The 16,861-nt window shown below is 40.4% G+C and overlaps 1 protein-coding gene across 1 annotated transcript; it reads left to right on the forward strand.

Annotated features, from left to right (window-relative positions):
• The first annotated feature begins 3,471 nt into the window (after positions 1-3,471).
• Positions 3,472-16,447, forward strand: LOC118385114 (peroxiredoxin-5, mitochondrial-like). The gene is made up of 6 exons (XM_035771975.1): positions 3,472-3,733; positions 8,691-8,825; positions 9,364-9,495; positions 15,260-15,298; positions 15,755-15,819; positions 15,933-16,447. The coding sequence occupies exons 1-6, from the start codon at positions 3,722-3,724 to the stop codon at positions 16,039-16,041; spliced, it is 492 nt and encodes a 163-aa protein (XP_035627868.1). The 5' UTR covers positions 3,472-3,721; the 3' UTR covers positions 16,042-16,447.
• The last annotated feature ends 414 nt before the right edge of the window (positions 16,448-16,861 follow it).

Here is a 16,861-nt window from a genome sequence, read left to right on the forward strand (position 1 = left end):
TTATGACATCTAGTGCTGAGTGTATCATGCTTTTTGAAGTCGTTTTGGTTTGATTAGAAAAAAAATATCACGGATTTTGATTTTGGTTTTGCACATTTTTCTTTACATTAAATGCTCTATGCATTACGTGGGTGTCGGAGACCATAGGCCCACCCACTTAGGAGCCAGGTCCACACACTGGGGAACCAGGCCCAGCCAATCAGGAGTTTTTCCCCACAATAGGGCTTTATCACAGACAGTAATACTCAGCACCCGCCCTCCTCCCTCTGACAATCCCGCAGGTGAAGAAGCCAGATGTGGAGGTCATGGCCTGATGTGGTCTGCAGTTGTGTGGCCAGTTGGATGTCCTGCCAAATTCTCTAAAACCTCAACTTGAGACATCTGTCGCATTATGTTGCGTGACAGAACTGCACATTTTAGAGTGGCCTTTTATTGTCTCCAGCACAAGGTGCACCTGTGTAATAACCAGTGGCGACCTGTCATTCAGAGCCTCACCTGTTTTGAGGCCCACCTGTTTAGCAATTAATAATAATACAAATTGCCTCAGTGTTCTGTCACTCATGGAGACACTACGTCACCGCAAAATCTACGGGGAGAGCTCGGAAATTCAAGCCCCTTCGGTGCTGCCATAGAGTTACAGTCCACATTTTGTTATGTTACAGCCTTATTCTAAAATGTATTAAATATATTTTTCCCTCATCAATCCACACACATACCATAATGCCAAAGCGAAAACAGGTTTTTAGAAAGTTTTGCAAAAAAAAAAGGAAGACTTGGTGGTTCCAAACTCCTTCCATTTAAGAATGATGGAGGCCACCATGTTCTTGGAGACCTTCAATGCTGCAGACAATTTTGGTACCCTTCCCCAGATCTGTACCTCGGCACAATCCTGTCTCTGAGCTCTACAGACAATTCCTTCGACCTCATGGCTTGGTTTTTGCTCTGACATTCTCTGTCAACTGCGGGACCTTATATAGACAGGTGTTTGCCTTTCCAAATCATGTCCAATCAATAGAATTTACCACAGGTGGACCAATCAAGATTTAGAAACATCTCAAGGATGATCAATGGAAACAGGATACACCTAAAACTCATAGCAAAGGGTCTGAACACTAAATAAGGTATTTCTGTTATTATTTTAAAAACATTTTCAAAAATATCTAAACCTGTTTTTGCTTTGTCATTATGGAGTATTGTGTGTAGATTGATGAAGGGAAAAAATTATTGAATCTATTTTAGAATAAGGCTGTAACATAACAAAATGTGGAAAATGTCATGGGGTCTGACTACTTTCCGAATGCACTGTATAACAACCTATGTGTTGTGATAATTGCGTTGATTTGCTCTATAACCTGTAAATTCATATGCCTTGCGACCGTGATATACACTACTGGTCAAAAGTTTTAGAATACCTTTTCATTCAAGGGTTTTCTACATTGTATAATAATAGTGAAGACATCAAACCTATGAAATAACACATATGGATCATGTAGTAACCAAAAGTTTTAAACAAATCAAAATATATTTTGAGATTCTTCAAATAGCCACACTTTGCCTCGATGACAGATTTGCACACTTGGCATTTTCTCAACCAGCTTCATGAGGTTCACCTGGTATGCATTTCAATGAACAGGTCTGCCTTCTTAAAAGTTCATTTGTATAATTTCTTTCCCAGATAATGCATTTGAGCCAATCAGTTGTGTTGTGACAAGGTAGGGGGATATACAGAAGATAGCCCTATTTGGTAAAAGACCAAGTCCATATTATGGCAAGAACAGCTCAAATAAGCAAAGAGAAATGATAGTCCATCATTACTTTAAGACAAGAAGGTCAGTTCATACGGAAAATGTCAAGAACTTTGAAAGTTTCTTTAAGTGCAGTCGCAAAAAACATCAAGTGCTATGATGAAACTGGCTCTCATGAGGACCGCCACAGGAATGGAAGACCCAGAGTTACCTCTGCTGCAGAGGATAAGTTCATTAGAGTTACCAGCCTCAGAAATTGCAGCCCAAATATCAGTAGTTTTTCAACAGGACAATGACCCAACACACCTCCAGGCTGTGTAACGGCTATTTTATCAAGAAAGAGAGTGATGGGAGTGCTGCTTTAGATGAACTTGCCTCCACAGTCCCCCGACTTCAAACAAATTGAGATCGTTCGGGATGAGTCGGACCGCAGAGTGAAGGAAAAGCAGCCAACTCAGACTGTTGGAAAAGCATTCCAGGTGAAGCTGGAGAGAATGCCAAGAGTGTGCAAAGCTGTCATCAAGGTAAAGGGTGGCTATTTTAAGAATCTCAAATATATTTTGATTTGTTTAACACTTTTTTGGTTACTACATGATTCCATGTGTTATTTCATGGTTATGATGTCTTCACTATTATTCTACAATGTAGAAAACAGTAAAAAATTAAGAAAAACCCTTGAATGAGTAGGTGTCCTAAAACTTTTGAACGGTAGTATATATAGGCCTAAAGGCTGAGACAATAAAAAGACCATAAGAATACCATTTTAGCTTCAACATTTCAACATCATCAAATCACCACCGCTTAGTCTAATACAGTGACAACTAAAAGATACCAAAAACGATTTAGTCCATTCAACGTAAGCTAAATATGACATGGCTGTCTATGGTGCTGATTTCTGTGTGCGTGCGTGTTCCTTCAAGTAGAAAATATATTAACTCACCCTACTTGTAGAGAAACGCCAATGCCATCCTCCGCTCTTTCATGTTGACGAAACTGTCCATCACTCGGTCATACAGTACACACTTAAAAAATGTTGTTGTCCTCGGCTACCCGGCTAAAATGCTTGCTCGCTAGCCTAACTTCCATTAATGGGCAACGTTAGCTAGTTATAACATCAGCCTTCTAAGTATCTACATGTTGAATTTCCATCCTCTCAGGCCAGGGGCACAACATTGTATGAATTAATTGTTGGAACAGAATCGCAGTTATAATCATAATCATTGGTCAGTATTCCATGGCTAATTTAGGAAAGGGTCAACTTTTGGTGTCTCTCTTGTCGTGATGTGTGTTTTGTCCTATATTGTTATTTTATATTAGTCCCCTCAGGAGGCCTTTTGCCTCCTGGTAGGCCATCATTGTAAGTAAGAATTTGTTCTTAATGGACTTGCCTAGTTAAATAAAGGCACAATTAAAATAGCTAGCTAGCTACTAGCCACAGGAAGACAAAACAAGGAGATGCAACAATTCATGCTGTTTCTGTCAATGATTTATGCTCTCAATGCGATTTGATAGGAGTGATGTCAAAACCAAAGCTGGCTTCCCTTGACACTTGTTTTTGGTGCGCCAGGACTATTCACAGTTTAGCTCGTACAATTTAGCTCAACGCTGATTGGCACATTTTTTGTGAAAATAAATTCTCACGAGAGGCCCAAAAATGTTTGCGGCCTACAAAAGGGGGGACGCAGTCCACCCACTACCACCAGTTACTCCTAAAGTGGTAACTGTGTTAGAGTTTACAAAATAAGTATTGCAGTAAACTGGTATTTTCTGGATTGTCAATTCCGTTGCAAACGGACGCTTGGGGCGGGGTAACTGTTGTGTAAACATTTTTTTTTGTGACATCCGCACTGAACGTCGTCTGCTGCCAATGAACGGCGTCAAAGGGGCTCGCCTCAACACAGGCCCGTGATTTCCAGCTCAGCGATTCTCAAAGGGACCGGTTTTGTCCAGTGCATCAGACCACGATCATTGTCAACATGCCTATCAAGGTAAGAAATGCTGTCAACAAAAATGTTTAAATCTAAAAAAATAACGATCCTTGTTGACCTTGACTGTAGACAATTTTGAGGTTTGTAAAACGTGATTATTATACTTATTCTCGAGTCCATGGCTCATACAGCCGCCATTCTCGAGTCCATGATGCAACTAGGCATTTGTCCTGATTGGGGTAAAAACATGAATATTGTCGGCCGTTGCATTCAAGCGAAGTCTGCTTTTTATAGTCGGCAAGATTAGATAACCGGATTGGGAAGGTTTGTCCACTTCATTTGTATGGAATCAGATCTGACGCATGAAGGAAGTATACATAAAGGATTTACAACATGAAATCCGTTTTCTATCAAATACATATTACTATACAGTTACCACCGTAGACCCATATCCATAGATTTTCCTACATCCACTTATTTATTTATTATTTGTGGCTGTAGGTGGATAGCCTTGGAATAAATATCCTCATCTCGCGAATTGACATTCTTTTTCGCTATCCCATGTAGCAAAATGTAATGTATGCTCGCGAGATCAGGATGGGTTTTTGAAAAACCTGTATTGCACGAAACACCAGTATGCATAAAAGAAAAACAAACACTGAGTATACAAAACATTAGGAACGCCTGCGCTTTCCATTACATAGACTCGTGAATCCAGTAGAAAGCTATGATGCCTCATTGATGTCACCTGTTAAATCCACTTCAATCCGTGAAGATCAGTGGTTTCCAAACTTTTTATAGTACCGTACCCCTTCAAACATTCAACCTCCAGCTGCGTAAACCCTCTAGCACCAGGGTCAGCGCACTCTAAAATATTGCTTTTTTTTGCCGTCATTGTAAGCCTGCCACACACACAGTATACATTTGATTAAACATAAGTATTACTTTTTGTAACAATCCGGCTCATGGGAAGTGACAAAGAGCTCTTATAGGACCAGGGAACAAATAATGATTATTATTAATGATTAAATGTTGCTCTTTATTTAAACATCTTACATTTTAAATCTGTATTTATTCATTGAAAATTGTGACTAACTCACCACAGGTTAATGAGAAGGGTGCATGTGCTTGAAAGGATGCACATAACTCTGCAATGTTGGGTTGTATTGGAGAGTCTCTGTCTTAAATCATCTTCCACGCACAGTCTGTGCCTGTATTTCGTTGTCATGCTAGTGAGGGCCGAGAATCCAACCTCACATAGGTATGTGGTTGCAAAGGGCATCAGTGTCTAACATTGCGATTTGCAAAGACAAGAAACTCTGAGCACAGCCCTCTCTAGAAATCTGGCAGTGGCTTCTGATTTAAATTCAATTTTCACAGAACCGCTTGTTGCAATTTCGATGAGACTCTTTACGTCCGACCCCCCCCTCGCCCCGACCTGGGCACGAACCAGGGACGCTCTGCACACATCAACAGTCACCCTCGAAGCATCGTTACCCATCGCTCCACAAAAGCAGCGGCCTTTGCAGACCAAGGGGAACCACTACTTCAAGGTCTCAGAGCAAGTGATGTCACCGATTGAAACGCCACTAGCGCGCACCACCGCTAACTAGCTAGCCATTTCACATTGGCTACACCTGCATAATTGCACACCCAACTCCCACGGGTGCTTCGCTATTTGACATTGTCCGTAAGCTTGTTCATTTGCACACCAAAAATCATACAATAATGGAAAGACTGGTGTGTTGTCCTTGTTAATGCAGACAGAGAAGAGCTCCAACGTCTTAATCATAGCCTCAATTTTGTCCCGCACATTGAATATAGTTGAGGAGAGTCCCTGTAATCCGAGATTCAGTTCATTGAGGTGAGGAAAAAACATCACCCAAATAGGCCAGTCGTGTGAGAAACTCGTCATCGTGCCAGCAGCCAGACAAGTGAAAATGATGTTGGGGGAAAGAAAGCTTGTCTATAAATTTTTTTTAAAACGTGTCAATACTTTGCCCCTTGATAACAAGTGCACTTCTGTATGTTGTAAAAGCGTTACATGGTCACTGCCCATATCATTGCATATTGCAGAAGATGCATGAGCATTCAGGGGCCTTGCTTTAACAAAGTTAACCATTTTCACTGTAGTGTCCAAAACGTCTTTAAATCTGTCGGGCATTCCCTTTGCAGCAAGAGTCTCTCAGTGGAGGCTGCAGTGGCATTGGGAGAAACTGCTTGCACGTGCATTACCACTCCACTATGTCTCCCTGTCATGGCTTTTGCGCCATCAGAACAGATACCAACACATCTTTACCACCAAAGTCCATTTGATGTCACAAAGTTGTCCAGTACTTTAAAAATATACTCTCATGCTGTCCTGGTTTGCAGAAGAGGACGTCTTCCTTAATTGACCCTCCCCATAAATATAATGGACATATGCCAAATATAATGGACATGTGCCAAGTCTGCCATGTCTGTTGACTCCTCCAGCTGTAATGCATACAATTCACTGGCTTGTATGCGAAGCAGTAATTGTTTCAAAACATCTCCTGCCATGTCACTGATGCGTTGTGAAACAGTGTTGTTTGATGAAGCAATTGTCTGTATAGTTTTTTGGGCCTTTTCCTCCAGCATTGTCCCAGCCATATCCACATCAGCAGGAAGAATGAAGTCCTCCACAATAGTATGGAGCTTGCCTGTCCTAGCCACTCGGTAGCTCACTATATAAGATGCTTCTAGACCCTTCTTATTAATGGTATCTGTTGCTTTTATACATGTCTTACTACTTGAAAGACATCTTAATTCTTGCAACAAAAAAACTCCAGTGGCTCATTTTTCAAATTGGCATGTTTTGTTTCTAAATGTCTGTGCAAGAGTGAAGGTTTCATTGAGTTGTGAGAGTACTTTTGCACATAACACGCTGTGGAAAGGTACTACTCCCAATATAAATAAGTGAGCCCCAAATCAATGTAGTTATCATATTTGCGCCTCTTCGATGGTCCAACATCCCTGTCTGTTCGGTGCTTTCCCGGGTAAGGGGGCAGTAGCTCTTCGGCTGCATCAGGTTCACAACTGTCAGTGTCCATGCTAGCTGGGCTAACAACAATTACTGACGCTTGCATTGGATGTGCTCGTGGAAGCAGAACAACTTGTGTCGCCGACAGGTGCCGGTACTGCTGGTAGTAGCAATACTACCAGTAGAGCTGGTATGTGTCTCTATGGACGCGGGCCTTACTTTTTTTTGCAATTTTATCAATTTTCGAGCAAACGGAATGAGCAACAGCTACGTTTGGTTACATACGGACCGTTAGTGGAATTCCTGCGAGAGAGTAACGGTTAAATATTTGACTAGGCTACCTGTATTTGACATTGTGTTGTTATTTCACTGAACACTAGATGGTTTAATTTGATTTTTGCCAATGAAACAAGGCTACTTAGGCGAGGAAAAAAAACCTCACCCAAATGTATAGCCCCGTTGGAAAATATAAATGGACTGTTTGAAAATGTGAAAAAAAAAAATGGAAATCACATTTTTATTTGGCATACCCCCGACGGCATTACGGGGTACGCGTAACCCAGTTTGGGAATACCTGGTGTAGATGAAGGGGAGGAGACTGGTTAAAGAAGGATTTTTGAGCCTTGAGACAGTTGAATGGGCAAGACAAAATATTTAAGTGCCTTTGAATGGTAGTAGGTGCCATGCTCACTGGTTTGAGTTTGTCAAGAACTGCAATGCTGCAGGGTTTTTCACGCTCAACGGTTTCCCATGTGTATCAACAATGGTCCACCACCCAAAGGACATCCAGCCAACTTGATACAACTGTGGGAAGCATTGGAGTCAACATGGGCCAGCATCCCTGTGGAACACCCCTGACGAATTGAGGCTGCCCTGAGGGCAAAAGGGGGTGCAACTCAATATTAGGAAGGTATTCCTAACATTTTGTATGTTCATTGAATATGCTATATGCTAGGGTTATAACAAATTAGAGATTATTCAAAGACCTTAAAACACACACAAATTGACTGCTTTTACAACTTTCTTATTTCTAGAATGATCCTAATGTACTGCTCAAACTCCTTATAGAAATAAAGTTAGTGTTTTTACATTTTGTTTTATTAGTGAATAGACATTTGTGAACATGAGGTTTTTCCATTGGCACAATTAATTTGCGGTAAAAGTTTTTCTTTATCCTTATTGTAGTTAAGGAAACCGAGCCACACTTTTTCTCCCATAATAAACAAAAGTCATCAAGAATATTATCATTATCTACAAATATCTTGCCATAATCTCTTTACATGTAGACCATGCCAAATTAAACACACAACCGTTCATTGATGCTCAACACAAAAAGTACAGTTCATGTTAATGTGTTTCTTCATGTAATGATTCACTGGGTAATAGTTATGGATAATTCTGAAAAAGACCTCTACTTTAACACACAGGTATTTGTGTGGTAATAATCAAACATTTTTCCATATCATATTATTGACAAATGTATTCCAGGAGTTATGAGAATGAATAGATTTGATATAAAGCACACAATCGGAGAAACGCATGTTTCCTACTGGAGCGTGAACTGGACGAAGCGAGTATATCTCAAGAAGGTGAGGTCTGGTTACACCTCTGAGATCAAGATTGTTTGTACGAGGCTAGTCTGTAGATGCACCAACACTGCGCATGGCTAAACATACTGCTGACAGTGAGTGCCCCTTGAAAGGACTCTGCTCTAACATTAAGCAAAGTCTTCATGCTCCAGTAGTAACTTCAAGGCTGTTGTGGTGGCAGACTGTCCTTAACCACTGCCTGGGTCCAATACATTCTTCACCAAATTCTGCTGTACATTAGTACGGAATTAGTCAAGTGCATAATTATGTACCTCTAACTAAATAGGGGTTGTGTTTTGCTGAATTTATGTTCAACAAAACCATGGTTTACTTTCAAATGATTTTCAGCTTTCATGTGATTCCATAGCATCTGATTGACCTTCAACAGTGTTTGATTGAACTATTGTCTCCCCTCTACACACACTAGGTTGGGGATAAGCTTCCTGCGGTGGAGGTTCAGGAGAATGAGCCAGGCAATAAGGTGTCTATGGACCAACTCTTCAAGGGGAAGAAGGGAGTTCTCTTTGCTGTGCCAGGGGCCTTCACTCCTGGGTGCTCCAAGGTAATGTCCCTTTAGAGCAGGGGGGGCGGGGGGGTGGCTCTAGTACTACACAGCGGTTTCAAATAATCAAAGCTTGATGATGAGTTGGTTATTTGAATCAGCTGTGTAGTGGACCTCAGGACAGAGTTTGGGAAACCATGATTTTGAATGGGATTTTGTCCCAACGAGGCACCACACTGAGCTAATTAATCAGGTCAGTGATTGCTTAAATTCAACACACCTGGCACTCCAGGACCAGGGTTGTCTACCCGTGATTTAGATCATCCTAGTTTCAATGAATGGACCTGGATGTGCATTTCTCTTTAGCACTCTTTTTTTCACCATGGATACGTTTAGACAGGCAGCCCAATTATTTTTTTTTCACTAATTGGTCTTTTGACCAATCAAATCAGCACTTGATGTGTAAAGATCTGATGTGATTTGGTCAAAAGATCAGAATTGGACTGCCTGTCTAAACGCAGCCCATGTACGTCCCTTATGCACCATCTGAAATCACTGTTTCACATCCCGCGTCCTTTCTTGCTCCTGTATCCCTCAGACTCACCTTCCAGGCTTTGTGGCGCAGGCAGCAGAGCTGAAGAGCAAGGGTGTACAGGAGGTCGCCTGCGTCTCCGTTAACGACGCATTCGTTATGGCTGCCTGGGGAAAGGAACATGGAGCAGAAGGCAAGGTGCAGAATGCTGTTTGAAAATGACAAGCTGATACCTTGGCCTTCAGCCTTCTGAATAGTAATTGAAATGTAGTCTACAGTGTATTCCTCAGGCTATGGCTGAAAAACTCTGTTTTACTTGGTACAGGAAAACATTTTCATCTGGTTGCAGGTATCTGTCCTGAGAAATCAATATGAAGTTGCTACATACATTTTTAGACTTTTAAATGAATGATATCCATTGATTCTTGAACAATATAATTTACAAATGCCTCATGAGCTTAGGCTACGACAGTTGAACTATCAGAACCCCAAATGTAAGCATGTTTTTTTAAACAAACACTGTATAGGTGGGAAACTTTAACTATAATTTTGATCTCATAGATGGTCAGGCCTTACATCCATAGCTTTGTCTATGAGATTGAGTGGTTACATTTCCCAAGCCCAATTCTTCAAAACAGTGGTGACCGGTGTCTGCTTTGTTGTTTGAACTGCAGATTGCACCGTTAAGTCATTGGACAGATCTTATCTCCCAAACAGAAACATGTACTACATCAAGACCATAACTCGTTGAATTATATTGAGAGATCCTTCAGACAGTGTGACTCTTCAGTCTAGACCGGTCTGACCCAATGATTTATTTATCTCTATATCATTGGTCGGACCCAGGGCTGTTGCTGTGTTCAAATTCCACTTGACCGTTTAGTCACGGTAATTAGGCTTCTCCAAGCTCTGATTTTGCTGATGGTCATTAGTAGCCTACCAAACTTTCTAACTGCTTGGTACTCCGCACTCTAATGTCCCTCTAATTACTCTGACATCAATGCAGATGTGATTGAAAATCTAATCAAAGACTTCATGGGAGCCCATGTGCTCATGTTGTCAACATTTCTTTAGGCTATGCAATTGCGCATGAAAACAGAGTGATGGCCTCTATTAAAAAGAGGATCCCATTAGCTTTCTATAGGTTAGGCCTACTATATTTATTTCTCAACTTTCCTAATATTAAGAACATTGCTTCTCTTTACAACAGGAGTATAGCCCACCTGGCTGGCATGAAAATGAACCAAGGGAAAAGTGTCCTCCATTCTCTATTTAAGTGCATAGATGACATGTATTTTTTCCTGCTGCCCCTGTTCCGAGACGGGTGCATGATAATGGTCCATTCTAAATCAAAACAAATTTCACACATATTACATAGAATTAAATCAAGAATCGTCTGATGGTTGACACTATTAGCCTATGACTTGTGAATGATGCCCAGCATAAGGCATGAGACGATGCCTTTCTTTGCGACTTTTTCTAATTATAGTCGCACACCTCATGTAGCCTAGCCCATGGGCCTATATGTTTTGATAAGGTGTATATATCACTATAGTGGCCAAAAACTTTTTTTAAATGAAGCACATTAATCTGCTTTATAAGGGGTGTAGAGCCTAACTGTCATACATAAGCAGCGCTTGAGTTTCAAGTTTGGGGAAGATAATTTTCACAAAAATGCACCGTTTATAATAAAAGCATTACATGTATAATCACATTTGTGGCTACTTTTGATAATGGTGTTTTCCCGCTAATAGAACAGTCGTGCTTATAGCCAACTACCATGTGCACATTTCTGCGCTTACAATGTGAAGAAATAGCCTAATGGTTTATCAACATTTAAAGCTAAATGTTAAAAAACATGTTTTGATGCTAGTGGTTGTATTAATTGGGGATCTATTGCATCCCACAACCATCCCAGACTGTTTGGAATATTTATTTTTTGCACAGAATAGGTCAACTTTGTACTATGGGGGATAGTAGATTGACATAGTATAGTGCTTTTGCTGTTCGTTAGGCCTACTCATCTTGTTGGCTGACAAAGTAAATGTGGACAGATCTTCAATATGCACCTCAGAATTGGATAGGACCCGAGCAGTTGCATCCTGGACTGTCTGTCTTCACTTGTATCCAGTGAGAAAGACCCGATCACGTGATGGAGAGCCATGCGAGTGAATGGTGCTTCAGAGCGCGCAGCACTAACGTCCTCTGGCCGCAAAAGGCAATTTTTTTAGGTCACATTATAGCCCTAAAAATGCAGCCGTGAAATTCGAGGCATAATCAAGTGCTTGTCAAATTGTGAATGAGATGGTGTGTACAACCTGCGCAAAAAAAAAACAAAGCAGAGCTCGTGCTTTTTAAGCGACTTTTATTAAATCAGCATTAGTCGCATCATGCAGCCTTACAATGTATTAAAAATCAAAACGTATAGCCCAACTGAAGTTACATAACTCTAAATTAAGGATATAAAGGTTCATATTTATTTGTTAACAGCTCAACACAGAATAGCTGTATGTGCGCACTTCCTCAAATCGTTTGGAGAAAATGTACTTTATTTTTTATTCAGCTTTGTTCAATTGTATTCTTCATACCATAACACGAACTAGTGTAGCCCACAGCCATTTGGCATAGCCAGTTCAGGATATAACATAAGGAAAACTCCGTATGCTATTCGGTTATTCTGAAATGGACTAACTTTTCTTCATATCATGCTTATTTAGACCTGTCTAAAATAAAGAATTTGAAGGTGTAGGCTATATTACATGGATTTATTAGACTTTTTAAAATGTAGATGGTCCAAAGGTCTGCATCAGTGGCTAGTAAGCTGTGTGGTAGCCAGGAGATGTTGATTACTGTGAGACCGACAGTTATTTGCCTGACAATCACAGGCTGACAATTTCGTGATTTACACAGCCCTAGTCTGACCTGACATATGGTTGTGGCTTTGAGTGTTATCCACGTCACTTACAGGACCTGTTCTTGAACATGTTGCATCTTAAGAGTGTTATGCCGGGATTCATCCAGTTGCGCTTCTAGACAATGCGTCTTTTAATGGCAGGTTTATCACATTCACGGCGATCGCATTCAAGGTAAACGCTGCAGATTTCAGCTCAAATGGAAATTACCTTTAAATGTCAAGCTTGCGGTTTCGGATTGAATGTATTCGCGGCCCTTAACTGTGCAGGAGTACCGAGGTAAAAGACAGTTTCAGGTTGGATATTCCACAAATATTCGCCTGTAGTTTTCCTTACGTTCACCAACAGCAGTTAGGGACCGTCAACATAGTGACAAATCAGCATTTTCTCATTTCAATAGCTCTTTAACCATTACTCCTAAAACTTTCAAAACTGGTTGTAGCTAACCCGATGACATAGACACACATTGCACACTTTTTTGTTGTTGTCGATTTTACATATCACACCATTTTAAATGATATATTTACATATTTGAATTTCAATAGCTCCTTGGTCATATGACCTACTGACTTCAAACTAGGTTCAGTATGTCCACTGACTACCCTTCTATATTGCATACCCTTTAGTTTGTCCATTTTCATCTCACAAGATTTTACATTCATTTTTACACATTTACAATTTCAATAGCTCCTTGGTCATGTGACCTATTGACTTCAAACAAGGTGCAGAATGTCCTACCCACTGCACATCCTTTAGTTTGTCCATTTTCATCTCACAAGAAAGTCATATCACAAAGATCACAGATGACCGTGCCCACCATATCTACGACAATGGAGAATGAATTGTAAGCACCAAAGTGTGTTTGTCAAAATAATATCTGAAAATGTCAGTTGAACATAATACTTCTATTTGCTATAGATGCAGTTGAGGAATATTCCATGTACCAACACTACATGTAGGACGGACATAAGACATTCCCACATACAGTACACGCATGCAAAGAGGCGTTTTTCAGCTATGATTTTACCAGTCAGAATCCAGAATGGATATGACAATGTGGCAGCACAGGGCGTAATACACCCATACAACAATCTACTTTTTGATCTTCTTTACTTCTTATCTGGTAAACTGCTACTGTGTGTCAAGAAAAGAGGCCAAATTAGGGGTTAGTGTACTCCAGTTAAAAAAGGGCTGGTTTAGATTAAAAACTATTGCCCTGTGTCCCCGTTCATAGGGGCATGAGAGACTAGTCCGTGGTAGAATTGAGTTGGCACTTTATTGGCCCAAACAACCACAGACCCACAAAGTTGAGGTTACTCATGGACAGTAATTTTTGCTTGTTGCATCGATGCATTGTCTTCTAACTGTCCAAGAATAGGATCCAAAGTGTTAGCAAATATTTGTTCCCATAAATACAAAGGATGTCTCTCCTCATACCTCTGTCACTTTAGTCAGACTGCCAGACTGTGCACCACAGAGCCAATCAGGAGAGAATACATACAGGTCTATGGTGCCAATTGAAAGTCAAGGGGTGTGTCTGTGCCTTTTTTGATTACTCTCGCTTTACAGAGAACCCCTGTGGTTCAAGTAAAGAGCTACCCTTCCCCTTTCAGTCTGCTCTGCTCATGTCTGAAAGTGACAGAGCCGGTAGCCAAGAGTTTTTCACAGTATGTCATAAATTCTTACGTGTATGTAAAATGCTAATATGTATTAGAGTACAATGGAATTCCAGTACAATGGAATAACTAAGACCTGAATTTGAATGCAGCGTGTTCCGATTCCTCCTTTTTCTGCCCAGCAGGGTCAACCAAAAACACTTGTCCTGATGGTTCTTGCAGATACTGGGGAAGCAATATTGAAATTTATTGATCCCTTAAATGATTTCACTATTAAATGACCCCTATCACAACCCTCATACCTCTTCACAAAAATGTATCTAAATCGGTTTTGGAAAAAGGATTTTTGCAAAAGACGTAGGAGTTAATTTTCCAGTTAGAAATAGGCCGTGCATCAAAACTATTTATCAGAAAAAATAACCTTTCAAATGCGCTATTGCATTTTGTAAGTTGTCTGCAGGTGGCTTGTTGTGAATGCACTCATATCAAGTCATTATCAGGTTATGTAACTTGTGTTCTAATACTCAACGTAGGATTTGTCTTAATGTAAAGTATATGAAAGTGATGCTATGAAAAGGATTTTCACATTATCAAGTTGACTCTGACAAATCACTGTGATTTAAAAAAAAAAAGAGCACATGAAACATTGTTTTACATGAGGCCTACAAGCACCTCTGTTCGAACACCTCTCCTGTCCTTGATCCATACCGCATACAGCCATTTGCGGATCTTTTCAGTGTCCAGGTGAGATAGTTATTGCGAGGCTGGAAAATGTAACTTATAAAAAATATAACACCCATGCAAAATGAAGGCCTGCAAGCTTACACTAAAATGTAGAAAATTCATGTGAGATGAAAATGGACAAACTAAAGGGTGTGGATTGTGTATGCAATGTGTATACATTCTGAACCTTGTTTGAAGTCACTAGGTCACATGACCAAGGAGCTATTGAAATAATCATGTAAAATCTTGAGATAAATGGACAAACTAAGGGGTGTGCAATATAGAAGGGTAGTCGGTGGACATTGAACCTTTTTTGAAGTCAGGTCACATGACCAAGGAGCTATGGAAATTCGAATGTAAAAAAAGAATTGTACTTTGTTTACGCTCCCTAACTAATTCAACTAGGAATACAAAATGCTGCTCACATTTCCACATGTTTATTAGCTTTGGAAAGTGAATTAATGTCCAAATCGTGAAAATAAGACCTGTGCAATTTTTCCAACATGACACTTATTTGGAGTCTGTGGCTCAAGTGGTTTGAAAGCGCAAATATCCGTTGAATATCAAACTTGAAACGGTATTTACCTCGGTTGCAGGAGTTTAATAAATCTTGTGTGTATGAAAGTAATACCTTTTTAGTTTAATCAAATGTGTGCTACAGTATACAGATTTTATACTTGCATGTTAATGTCTATTGCATGTGTTTTGCAGGTGCGAATGCTAGCTGATTCTACTGGAGAATTCACCAAGGTCGGTCGGATATGTCTTCAAAGCTTTGATTTTTATTTAAAGGCCCAGTGCAGTCAAACATGATATGCCTGTGTTTTATATTTCCACACACAGGTTGGAATAATACTATGAAATTCTGAGAATTAGAATGTTCTTTTAGTTGCATTTCTCCCAGTAATGATTCGCAGGGTAAAAGACTGCCTGAAACTTCAGCTTGTTTTGGTGGCATGGAATTTTGCCCTGATCGGTGACACCACCAGGCTGTAAATGAGTTAAAAGACCAATAATGGCTAGTTTTCCCCTTCCCACTCATACCACTGAGTCCTAGCAAAATTCTTGCTTGAGAAATTGCTCTTTGAATTTACTATAAAATCACAGTATGGTACTTAAGTTACCCAGAAATGATTTGCTGAAAACTGCTGCGTTGGATCTTAAAGAGTTCTCGTGAATGTGACACCAATGTTCTTTTCTTTACAGGCAGTGGACCTATTGCTAGACAACGATCAGATTGTGGCTGCGCTTGGAAACAAGCGCTCCCAGAGGTGAGGTCTTCTCTATTAGTGTTGCTGCAACACACTGTAGAGTGGGTAACTCACTTCTCTCAACATTTGGATTTTACTTTGCAAAAAGCATCGTCACATTTCTTCTCTCTCAGGTACGCTATGGTGGTGGAGGATGGAGTTGTGAAGAAGATCAACGTGGAGCCTGACGGCACCGGCCTCAGCTGCAGCCTGGCTTCCAACATGCTCTCTGAGCTGGTGTAGGCCTGTTGGGACCAGAGCACTCCAACCACAGAAGTCTAACTTTATTTACTACTCACTATCATTCTAGTTTACCTGATCCTTTTCACGTCTGTGCAACCATGATCTTAGGTAGCGGCAGGAAATAGATGTGGTTTTAATGTATAGCCATTGTATGCTTCGTAAACCGGAGTACAAAACCGATTTTTAAAAAAATAGATTTGCTCAAGACTGCAAAGAGGTGTGCTGGTTTTTTCCACCGGGCTTTATGGATGGCAGGGCAGTCCTACTTGACGTCATTATTGTCTAAAAATGATCCCAGGGGCAAGAGAAGCCGAATTTAAACGCACAATTAAGCTGAATGGCACTTAAATCCTTTCTGTATACTTTCAAATCTGTTACCTAATAAAATTTCCTGCAAGAGCAATAACCATGTCTGAATCGTTTACATTATTTGATCCTGATATGCTGTTAAGTAAAAGGCATGGCAGTTCTTTTGAATCCTTGTAAGTTCATAAAAATGTTTGCAACCAACGTAACGCAAAACTACTTGCATTCAAAACTACAATACCTGCTCTTATGAGGTTGATCATAGCTTTCACTTGTTAAATCCACTTCAGTGTAGACAAGTTCAAACATTTGTAAGCCTTGAGACAGCTGTGTGTGCCATTCAGAGTAAATGGGCAGGACAAAAGTGCCTTTTAACAGGGTATGGTAGTAGGTGCAACAATACTGGGTTTTTCACACTTCGTTTCCCACCACCCAAAGGAAATCCAGCCAACATGGGCTAGCATAGTCCATGCTGTTCTGAGAGCAAAATGGGGGCTGCCACTCAATATTAGGA

Source organism: Oncorhynchus keta, chromosome 6 (assembly GCF_023373465.1).
Source record: "Oncorhynchus keta strain PuntledgeMale-10-30-2019 chromosome 6, Oket_V2, whole genome shotgun sequence".
Classification (NCBI taxonomy): Eukaryota; Metazoa; Chordata; class Actinopteri; order Salmoniformes; family Salmonidae; genus Oncorhynchus; species Oncorhynchus keta.

Coding starts and splice junctions, on each gene's coding strand:
- LOC118385114 (XM_035771975.1), top strand. Junction 9,496..15,259: donor AACATGGAGCAGAAGGCAAG/GTGCAGAATGCT, acceptor TGTGTTTTGCAG/GTGCGAATGCTAGCTGATTC. Junction 15,820..15,932: donor GGAAACAAGCGCTCCCAGAG/GTGAGGTCTTCT, acceptor CTTCTCTCTCAG/GTACGCTATGGTGGTGGAGG.